This window comes from Monodelphis domestica, chromosome 3 (genome assembly GCF_027887165.1).
Source record: "Monodelphis domestica isolate mMonDom1 chromosome 3, mMonDom1.pri, whole genome shotgun sequence".
In the NCBI taxonomy this organism is placed as follows: Eukaryota; Metazoa; Chordata; class Mammalia; order Didelphimorphia; family Didelphidae; genus Monodelphis; species Monodelphis domestica.
In genome coordinates, this window is record NC_077229.1 from 225,957,020 (window position 1) to 225,968,865 (window position 11,846).

Genomic DNA, 11,846 nt, shown 5'->3' on the forward strand with positions numbered 1-11,846 from the left:
GTGACTTGCCCAGGGTCACACAGCTAGGAAGTGTCTGAGGACAGATTTGACCCCTGAACTTCCCATTTCTAGGTCTGGTTCCCTATTCCCTCAGCCACCCAGCTGCCCCCTCAAACAGTATCTTGATCTTGCCTATGCCAATATACTTTAAAAGAAAAAAGACAAAAGTAAGGGAATTGTGAAATGAAAATCTGCCCAGACCATTAAGTGACCACTTGTGGGGATGATATATTTCAACTACAAAACAAAAAGAACAGAGAAACTCCAGAAATGTGCCCAGGTTTCTCAGAAACTAATATCCACGCACACAGCTTCTAAAAACACCCAACAGTGACATCTTGTGGGCACAGATGAGAAACAGCTCTCCATCCAGTCCCTGGCTTCTCAGGCAGGTTAGCCTGCTGGGCACCTCAAAGATGCTCTCTACCGGGGCTTAATGCTTGTATAATCTCTTGTATAAGCTTCACTGTTTTTAATAAGGTGACTGGCTTTCTTCTCTGTAGAAAGGAAGCCTATACAAGAGACTATATAGGGGGAAACCCTATCTAAATGAAACAAATGAGAATGCAATGAATTCAGTTAGGTCCACGGCAATCTCTTGAAGGAGACAGTCAGATGAATAACCATTTTAGGAATTCCATTCACTCAACATAGCAATCCATAACATCTCAGGCTAACACATGCCAGACAATGGACAAGAAATTGAATTGGAGAACGCTATCCCTGAGCTCTTCCTCCAAACCCCCCCACCCCCCATCCCCCACCTCCAATCCATCTACTGTAAAAACAAACAAACAACAAAAAAAAAAAACCTGATGTCCTATAATGGTGTTAGAAAGGCAAAACAAAAGTTTTTAAATAAAGGCCTTTACTTTTTCTTTCATCTAACGAATGACCTGGCTAAATATACATTGTGGTAAAGACTGAGCAACTATTACAGCACAATGATTTGGAGTAACATCCTGATTTGCTCATTACAAACATCTAATTAAACAGAGGTCCATCTGGCTCATAGGAAGCATAGATTACAGTTTGGAAGAGGCAGGATCATTCTACCATAACATTCACAGAGGGGACAGCTCATAACCTGAGTCATCTAAGTCAGCAGATTACAAGGTAAGAAACACACTGGCTAATACAAGATCTATAGGATAAGATAAGGAGAAATGTCTCGTGAAGCAATATTTGAGTGAAGTTTTCCAAATACAACATGGATAGAAATGCTTCAAACATTTGCTATTAGTTAAACTGTCCAAATAAGTACTTTCTTTTTTTTTTTTGGGGGGGGGTTTAAATGCATTTTATTTTAGACAACCTACATGACATATTTTTAAAAACAATGCCTCCATTCCAAATAAATCAGGTGAAAAATAAATGAATAAAGCTCAAGATGATATCAGCCCAAATTTGTCCAAGTCCTGGTGTTGTGTAGATGACAAAAAGCAGCAGCCAGTTATGATGACAGGTGATCCAAAGTAATCAGCTGAATTTGTTAACATTTCTCCATTTCTAAACCATCCTTAAAGAAAATCATATATGGGGTCACACCATCCTCACAGAAATCCAAGAGAGCCACCATGCCATCTGGATTCATGTTTTTGCCTATGAAGAACTGATAGTTATTAAAATTAGCAAGGATATGTTTGATTTGTTCTGTAGCTCCTGTCATAAAAGGTTTTACTCTATCTGGCTTCTGTTCTTCAAGTCTGCCTTTGATTTCATGTGGTCTTTGATGTACTTTTTGTAGGATTCTTTTGTGAAGCTAGTTTCTTGCAGATAATGGTTTATAACTATATCAACTCCCGTGATTACAGTGGCATCTGTTCCTTCACCCTCAGGACCTTCCTTCAGCAGAGGCATTTCCACCAATGAGTGAATCATAAATGGTACCCTCTGTCCTACTGACCATCTTCCCTATCACCTCCAGGCACAGCCCGTTCGCGATCTCCCAGATCATGTAAATGTCATGGCTGATGAGGTCCCGGTAGATAATCATGGCGGCGGAAGGAGGGAGTGGTGCTAGTGCTGCGGGGGGCCTGGAGCTTGGTGTGAGCACGATGCAATGGCGCTTGAGGGGGGGGAGGGGGGAACGGGCAGAAAAAATGCCAAGTGAGTACTTTTGATGGAATTACAAACAGTAAGAACTACACTGTGCACTAGTTGGCTTTAACATGCATTTAAGAGGATTGGTTGTTGGTGTGGGAAGTGACATTCTCATAAGAGTTTGCAGGACAGAGGAATGATGTGTAGAAAGGTGGATAACAGCTCCCAAGGCAGTACTATGGTAGGCAGGACATCCATAGGTAATTTAAATAGCTCATATATATCAACATTTAATGAAGAGTAGCATTTAGCAACAAATACAGACAAAGGCATTTATAGCTTCTAAGATTTTTATTAAACATTAAATAGGAATGGGTGTTTAAACATAACAGCATCAAGGAAATAACTTGAATGTGAAAGAATTATTACATAATATCAAATAAGCTTTCATTTTATGTTATAGAACAGTACAGTAGCAAAAATCTTTGCAGTAGCAATAAAATAATTAAGCAGCATTTTTAACAAAAAGTAAATTATAATCAATAAAGAAGTTGGAATGATTGGAAAACAAAAGGACAAAAATGGATGTTCTCTCCCTGTTTGGAGTCATTAGTTAAAGTTTATCTTACAAAGCAGACATAGCCTTCCCTATTTGTATTCTCCATTTGTTGTTGTTGTTTGTTTTGCTTTTTTCCAATTTTTCTTTCAGTAGTATATCACAAATTCCAAAGTCAATAAAATGCCACTGGAGGCACCAAGCAAATCCCAGTTGAAGTCAATGGCAGGGCAGGGGGTGGAGGGGATATGAAGGTGGAGAATTCCTTCTATGAGGTAAGCTTGGAGTAACTTGGTGGGGAAAGTTTACGTTTCAAGTACTTGAGAATGTACAGTGGAAGACAGCTTACAACAGTGATTGCTGACACTTTCCACAGGAAGGTCACAGTTGTGATAAAGGCAACATCTATATGAAAAAGAAATAGAAAAAGTCTAAGTGAAAGAATAAAGGATTTGATTTCCTTGGCACAATATCAAAGAACATTTTCTAAATTGTTTGAATGTTCCCCCTTCAAGTCCTTCATAAAACCATGAATAAAAAAACATAGAAGCCCAATTCTAAATTTCATGCTTTTCCTTTGTTTTCTTGGAGACACTATTTCTATGAACAGTTCTTAGAATTCATTCAATTAAACATCTCATAAAGAGAAATACTGAGGATAATTCTCAACCCCAATACTTATCAAGCATTCACCAGTGCATAGCACTAGGTAGAACTGTAATGTTTCTCTGAATGCCTGCTGAGATACTTAATGCTAACTTAATTGTTATTTGCCATAGCCTTTTTCCTGGGGGGGGGGGGTGGGGGTGGGCGTGGGGGGCCTGGGAAGGAAAGAGATGCTCCATTAAATGTGTAACTCTTTAAGAAAAAGGCACCTAATTTTACATGAAGGGATCATGGAAAATACAATTAAAAATTCTATATGCTGATGTCATAAAATAGGGCAAAGTCTACTATGTGGGAATTTTGTCAAACTTTTACCTGCAAAAAATGTCAGGGACATAATCTGACCCGTGGTACATGAGAATTCATGTAATAAGTGCTATGTTATAAGAGTTTTCCTATACTTAAAAATGACCACATAACAAAATGATACATTGAGAAATCCTCAAGATACTTCTTCAGTAGCTTGTAAACTTCCTGAAGGCAGTGAAGAATTTTATCTTTGTATCCCAGTGCCTAGTAAAGTGCCTGGCACAAGGTAGGCATCAAATACATTTTGTTGAATTGAATTTTCATGGATCACTTGTTAAAATATAAAAGTTTGAAAACCTTTAGGCGGAATAAATGGTCAAATTATGGGCATAAAGAAGGAATATTAAAAAGATTGCTTCAACATGAGCAAATTTTTAAAGAGACATTTTTAGAAAATAGCTTACTCAAAGGCTGAATAAGGTTTGGTATCTTGGTAAAAGCATCTTACAAAAATTACTAATCAGTTCATGGGGTAGCACTATAGTACTAACTGGAGGAAAAGGACATTAAGTGACTTTTTATACAGTGAATTAGTAAGAGAACTGAAAAGTTAAAAGAACATCTAGATTTTTCTTAGCAATTCACTCTCTAAAGAGATTAATCTTTACTCACACTATTCTTCTAATAGAAGGAAATTGTAACTTCACCTACCTAAGAAAGCTCCAAAAGACACTCTGCCTATACCTGTTCCAAAACAAGATAGAAAATAAGGAAAGGAGAGGAGTCACAGACAAATTAGGAAATTAAACAACAGGAGAGATTAGCTAGCGAATAAAGGGAAATACTTTTAAAAGCCATAACATTCACTGTATGAAATACATTCATGGTGGTTGTATTAAGCAGACACTTTTACCTCCATTTCTACTTGATCACCTGTGGTTTTGCATTCATTTAAAAAACAAATGAAATGCAATAAAGTAATTTACTTTCCCTTTAGAGCTCTGATACCCAAACATTTCCCTACTGGATATACAACTAAACACATGTAAAAATCTAACAGACTGAAAAAGATAGGTTAAAAGGAGGGGTCCATCGTCTTAGATATCATAGCTTTTAGAGACCCAGACATGCCTTACTGTGATCAATGAAAAAGGGACCTTCCTTTTACAGGGCTAGCTCTGAGGTAGACTTTAGGGGAAGAAAGACAAGTTCTGGCAATTTGGTCAATAAATAGCTCAGTTTAGGTTTTAAATGTTCAGAACCTCTGATTTCGCTGGGAATTTCTAGTGAGGAAACTCCTTCCAGTGTAGAGCAACTGTTTTACCAACTCTCCACAGTACTCTTAGAAAACTGCCTGTGGGCTCTGAGAGGTTAAGGATGGAGGTCAGAAACTAAACAGAGGGAAACAGAACAGAGAATAATATCTAATGGGTCAAAACTTTTTTTTTTTTTAACACATCTCTCTAATACGTGAGAAATGAGAGAAAATAATAAGAATGCAAATTATTCCCCAATTAATAAATGGTAAAAGGATATGAACAGGCAATTCTCAAAGTATGTGAAGCTCTTATTAGCTATGCAAAAAATGTTCTAAATTACTATTAATTAGAGAAATGCAAATTAAAGCAACACTGATATACCACCCTACATTTGTCAGACTGGCTATTATGATAGAACAGGAAAATGACAAAACTTCGAGATTATGGGAAAATTGGGACATGAATGCACTGTTGGGGGAGTTGTGAACAGATCCATTCATTCTAAAGAATAATTTGGACCTATACCCACAAGACTATTAAAGCAGTACCTATCTTTTGATCCAGAAATACTATTACTAGATTTGTATCCTCAAGGGATAAAAAAAGAAAAAAAGGAAGAACCAATATGTAAAAAAATTGTTAAAGGAGCTTTTTATGGGGGGCAAAAAATTATAAAGTGAGGGGATTCCCATCAACTGAGGAATGGCTGTATAAGTTATAGTATATAATTATAATGGAGTACTATTATGATGTGAAAACAACAAGAAGGAGGAGCTCAAACCCCCCCCCCCCCAAAACCTGGAAAGACTTACAGGAACTGAAGCAAAGTGAAATAAGCAGAAGCAGGAGATCATTATATACAGTGACAGGAATACTGTATAATGAACAACTGTGAATACCTTACTATTCTCAGAAAAACAATGATCCAGAACTATCCCAAAGAACTCATGATAAAAAATGCCATCTGCTTCCAAAGAAAAAGAACTGATAAGTGTCTGAATTTAGATCAAAGCACACTTTTTTCACTTTCTTAAATTTGAATTTCCTTCACAAATGGATTAAGATGGAAAAACGTGGTTGCACATGTAAAATCTATATAAGATTGCCTACCATCTCAAGGGAGTATTGTGGAGGTGGGGAGAGAGGCAAAAAATATGATACTCAATATTCTTTGAAAAATGTTGAAAGCTTTTTACATGTAATTGGGGAAAAATTAAACTAAAAAAAAAAACCCCAAACAAACAACCCTGAGGTAAATAGAAGAGCTTCAGGACTAGACTATTGTTTTTTAAGGGCACAGGCCTTATTTAAAATAAACAGGATAGATAAAAGGGTGGGTTGGTGGGGAGAATTGCATTAAATATTAGGAAGATATGTAAGGAAATTCAGGAGCAAGAGACAAAATCAAGCTTACAGAAAAGGAAAACTTCCTAGTATTCTGAGCTATCCAAAAGCAAGATGGAAACACGGAGTTCTTCCTCACTGAAAATCTTTATGAAAAGGCGTATGACCACTTGTTGCATATGCTTGAAGATGGAATTCTAGTTTAGGTTTGAGATTCCTTTCAACTCTGAGGTCCTGAAATTCAGTGATTTTGCAACTGGAAATGGACAAATGTTCCATTTTTTCAAAAGACAACTCTTTAATTACATGTCAATGAGTTTGACTTGAATTGCACACTTGAATATGTTAATAATGTGATGATTTGTGAATATGTGTAAAAGGAAGCAGTGACTGGAACAAGATTAAGTTAGTTAAGGACTAGTCTTTAGTGCTGTAAGAGACTTGAAGCATATGTGTCTATGGAGAGATGCTGGATCACAGATGGGGGATAAGGCAACACCATCAGATATGACTAAAGTTTCATTTGCTTTGCTTAGCTATACTTTGCTTTGCTGGAAGGTTCTCCTGGGAAAGGGAAGAAATTCATTTGGAAGATATGGTTATATAGAAAAAAGTAACATCAATAAAACATTTAATTAAAAAGTCTTCCCAGATTAGATTTATTTTCAGAAAGCCTGATTAGGTGGATAACTCAAGATATTATAATAGATATACTATATCTGTATTTCAGCAGATAGTGCTATGTTACAAACTACTTCATATCTTGTGCAGTTTTTTGTCCATGCCCTTCCATAAATCTTTATGGGAGGGATGTCAGGGAGAAGAGTTGCTTCTCATTCTAGGGGTCTTCTAGATAACATGATACTGAATGGTGGTAGTAGAGCATATGGGCTATCTCCCCTTCTCATCACAATGGGCCCACATCCTTTTCTAAACCATAACTTACTGACCCTCTATACTCACTCTTACCATGAGCTTTTCTGTTGCCCTTGGAATGACCTAAAACTTTAATCCTATGCAACAGTGATGTTCAGCTATAACATTACTGAAGAATATGGATGTTAAAAATATGGGTCTTTCTTTCAAGGAGAAACTTGGGGTCATTAAAAGCACTGAATAATCTCCTAAATGCAAACCAGATGGCCTGCCTTCTCCTATTTAATTCTGGGTCCACGTTCACTCTCAATTAAGAATGTTTGTCTAAGACATATGTACTCTTGGGCCAATTTTATGGCTTGTGTGTCCAGCTGCGTGTGTGTGTGTGTGTGTGTGTGTGTGTGTGTGTGTGTGTGTGTGTAGATTTTTTCCCTGTATGGATATTTAAGCCAAATTCTTTTGAGTGATTATGCATCTTATTTTGGAAGCTCTGCAGCGTATTAGAACTTGAAACAACTGGCACAATGTCTTCTACAAACAAGAACATTTGGAGGTTTTCACCATTTATGGAGAATCCCTCTTTCATTTGGACTGAGAATAATAAAAATAACACAGAATCTTGGAGTTGAAAGACTTCATAGACTACCTTGTCCAATTTGTAGTAGGAAAAGAAGAATCCCTTCAATACATCCAACACAAGCTTATTTAGCTTTTTGCTTGAAGATTTCTAGGGAAGGAAAACCTGCAGGTCCATGAAGCAGTCATTCTTCTTTTGTATAGCTCTAGTAGTCAGAAAGCTTATCCTTATCTCAAGTTTAAATTTGCACACCTGTACCTTTTATCCATTGTTTCTAGTTTTGCCCTTTCCAGTTAAGCAGAACAAATTTGTTTCTTTCATTGCATGACAATCTTTCAAATACTTGAAAGAAGCTATCAAGGTCACTCCTGAGACTTTTCTTCTCTGGGCTACACATCCTCAATTTCTTCAACCAATATTGAAATAGTATAAATTTGAGACTCAATAATCTTAAAATTTGGCAATCAAAATTAAATACAACCTCGCAGATATGAACTCACTGTCACAGTATTTACCAAATACAGTAATACTTTCACAATACTAATTCTAGATACTATACTTCTCTTATTGCAGCCTAGAATTTAATTACTGCCTCATCACACTGCTGATTCATATTGAGTTTGCAGTCCACGAAAACTTCTAATTTTTTTTTTGATAAACAGCTGCCTACTTCTGCTGCTTTCATCTTCTACTTGTGAAGATTTTTTGAATCTAAGAGTAAGACATTTATCAGACAAGTCACTGAACAGTTATCTCAGTTTCTGAGTCTTCAAAGAATCTTGCATGATTTTAACATATGCATGAGAAACACCAATTGTTGCAGAATATCATTTGCCAAAGACTGCATACTCTCTCATACTTTCATCAAGAATGTCCCAGCAGCAGGTGTAGATTGTTCTAAAAACTTTTATATAGATAAATAAAAATATGTATGAGTTGGTCTTTATTGACATTTCTTAGTCACCACTTTTTGGGTAATAAGGGTTGATATTTTCTCCTATGCCTTTGGCATACTTCCTGAATAAAGATGAATTAATTTAATTAGTAATTAATTAACAGAACAGAAATAATTGTAGCCTAAAAATCACCTTCAGAAATAAACAATGGAGGAAACATGGCTTTAGAGTAGTAGCTCATGTGAAAAATATTTGGGCATTTTAAGAGAATTATAGTTCACAATCAATCACTAATGTAATCTGGCCTTCAAAAAAGCTAATGTAAATTTATAGAAGAGACTCCAGAACAAGAGATAATTTTGTAATAACTCTGTTTTGGTAAGAACACATAAAGAATATTTAGAGCCACAATTCTGAAAGAATAATGACAAACGAGCATATCCATAGGAGGGAGAACAGGATAATGAGACTTGAAACCATTTCATATAAAGATTGGTTAAAGGAAGTAGGCATAGCATGAATAACACAAGAGAAGATGTCGGGGTGACATAAGTTCACTTGAAATGGCTGAAAAAGTTATGTAGATGAGAAAAACTTATTTTGTTTGGTTCCATTGATTAGAACAAAGATTAATGGCTTGAAAATTTCAGAAAGGCAAATTTTGATTTCCTAACAAACAAAATAATTTCAAAATAAAGGGATGCTTTCAAAGGTTCTTAATTTCCCATTTCTTGAGGTCTAAAAGAAATTTTGATGATCATCTGTTGAGGTTGCTCCACTAGGTATGGGTTATCCTTTTGGAATTTTTAAGCTGTTATTTAAAAAAAAAACCCAACAACCTAATAATACTGTTATTATTCTTATTCTCATTTCATCTCTTCACATATTTCCATTATTTTCTTTATATTTTCAATATTTATTATTTCTAATATCAACCTATTTAGTCATTTCTCCCAAACATTGCAATTGTGTTATTTCAGGTTATTTTGTCATTACAAACTAAGCTTTCATGAATATTTTCACACATACACAGCTTTTTACCCTCTCAATAATGTCCTTGGGACCTAATCTTAGTAATGGGATCCCCAGGTCAATGAGCACAAACAACTTTGTAGCTGTTAGTGTAAAAAACAATTCACAGCTGCTCTAGCAATATAATATTAGGCATGTTTCTCCATGTTCCTATCACCATTTAATCTCATCAACTTAACCCATCTCATTCATTCTCAGTTAACATAAATTACCAGGGCCATAGTTAGCTAGATTTGTTCTTAAGCAGCAGAGACAATCTGTTGCCAGGACTATACTCTTTGCAAAATCAAGTCTTTCCAGCTTGGTCATACCCAGTGGAACTTTTATTCCAATGTCACAACCCCTTCCCGCCCCCACCCCCCCAGAATACAAGATAACCTCTACAGGATGATGAGTATTAAAGTAAGACTACTGCAGAATATTTATGCTCTCTAAACCACTGTTCCGATACAAACTATGTTTGGATTATGTGCATGCAGTGGCTTAGATCTATTACTAGCCTCTCATAAATGTGTGGAGGTTCTCCAGATAGCTATCATATTTAACTAATTTAAGGTTTCATTCATCTCCTTAACGCCTTTTTTACTTATTTTTTTGGTTAGATTTATTTAGTTCTGAGAGGGGAAAATTAAAGCCACCCATTATTATTACTTTGTTTTCTATTTCCATGTGTATCTATCTCATTTAGTGTTTCTTTTAAAAACCTGCATAACTTTTGGTGCATATAGCTCTGATATTGATAATGCTTCACTCTCCATAGTACCTCCCAGCATAGCATAATTACCCTGTTCATCCCTTCTAATTATATCCATTTTGGCCTCAACTTTGTCAGAGATCATGACTGTTACTCCTGTCTTCTCTGGATCAGCTGAAGAATGGTATATTCTGCTCCAAACCCTCAACTTCACTCAAAGTGTATCTCTCATTTTCAGTGTGTTTCTTTCAAACAACACATTGCCAGGTCCTGGATTTTTATCCTTTCGGCTATTCATTTTCTTCTTATGGGCAAACGCATCCCACTTACACTCAATGCCATAGTTACTAGCTATGCCTTGTAAACCTTAAAATTTCTTAGACTTATGAATGTTGGAAATTTCCCCCATTGGGAAATTTCATACTTGAAAAAATTTCCTACTGATAGTAAGAACTCTATTGGAATATGAAACTCCTTGGCATGGGAGGATCCTTCTCCTCCCTACTTAAGACTACTTTAGGACAGAAACCTTTTGCTAAACAATGGAAAGGGCTTTGACCTATGCTTAAGCATAGAACAGGAAGTTCTTTGAGTCATGATTGATTTTAGAATTGATACAATAGAGATACTTGGAATGACAGAACCAGGTCTTGGAAACTATAATCTCCACCCTACTCAGAGTAACAGGATTTAGGAAGGGCTGCAGCAAAGATCAAGATTTAATTATTTGAGAATATGACCTTCAACAGACATGTGCAAAGGAGACAGACCTCTGGGTGGTCCTGGGTTAAGCTAGAGCCACCATTGGCACAGGGGAAACATCGACAGTGATTGGTAGATGTGAGAACTGAGGGGAGGGAACTTAGATTGTTTCCTTAAAGATAGTGGGATCTGAGGACTGAGAAGGAGGTTGATGCTCTGAGGAGGTTGATGCTCTGAAGGAGGTCTGAGAGGAGAGAGGTCCTGGAGGGAGAGCTCCTGGAGAGGTCTTGAAGGAGGCCGTGGAAGGAGAACTCAGGAGGAGTCAGGAGGATTCTCTGGAAACATTTCTTGAAAGGAGGCTCTCTTGAAGGTGGTGCCTGAGGTTGGCATGAGAAGCCTTACCTAGAGAGATCTTGGGTGAGTGATAAAACCAACTGACTGATTTATCTCTTAGGACTGAGGTCTAGGCCTTATTGGCTTGAGGCCCTTCATTCTTATTCTTTTCTTACTTTCTCTCTTTTTCTATTGATTAATCAGTGTATTATACATCAAATTTCTCTATAAAACCCAGTTGGCTTGGGCATATTCATAAATTGGGAATATATTCCCTGGCTACCATCTTATATTTATATAAAACCAAGACACAGTAGAAAACATATTTCAGCGGTCATAATTGTTATATATTTCCCTTGCTCCCAAACATTTTAATTTTCACAGTTTATGGCTCCCACTCTCTTATCTACAACTATTTAACGCTCAAAACTATTTTAAATCTAACAGCCTTAACATCAACTTGGTTCCTCCACAGTTTGTCCCCCTCTTCCTTTCTTTCTATTGTACTCCTTAGACATCCAATTTCCTTTGATCAATACCTTTCCAATTCACAATCCTTTTGTATGAGTTATACTAGATAGCTTTTGTGGCCCTTTCCTGCTCTCAGATTATTTTCCAC

At 36.5% G+C, this 11,846-nt stretch overlaps 1 protein-coding gene and 1 pseudogene across 5 annotated transcripts in view; both read right to left on the reverse strand.

Moving 5' to 3' along the window:
• Window positions 1–851: 851 nt before the first annotated feature.
• On the reverse strand, window positions 852–2,011 carry LOC100016703 (translationally-controlled tumor protein-like; annotated as a pseudogene).
• Window positions 2,012–2,375: 364 nt separating this feature from the next.
• ATP9B (ATPase phospholipid transporting 9B (putative)) overlaps window positions 2,376–11,846 on the reverse strand; it is a 558,010-nt gene continuing 548,539 nt past the window's right edge. For 3 of the 5 annotated variants that reach the window (XM_056823546.1, XM_056823544.1, XM_056823548.1), the window contains 2 exons: window positions 4,226–4,258; window positions 2,376–3,004 (listed from right to left, as the gene is read on the reverse strand). In XM_056823546.1, the coding sequence (XP_056679524.1) occupies window positions 2,868–3,004; window positions 4,226–4,258 (170 nt within the window). In that variant the 3' untranslated portion in view covers window positions 2,376–2,867. The remainder of the gene's footprint in view (window positions 3,005–4,225; window positions 4,259–11,846) is intronic. The other 2 variants (XM_056823547.1, XM_056823545.1) reach the window with 1 other exon arrangement.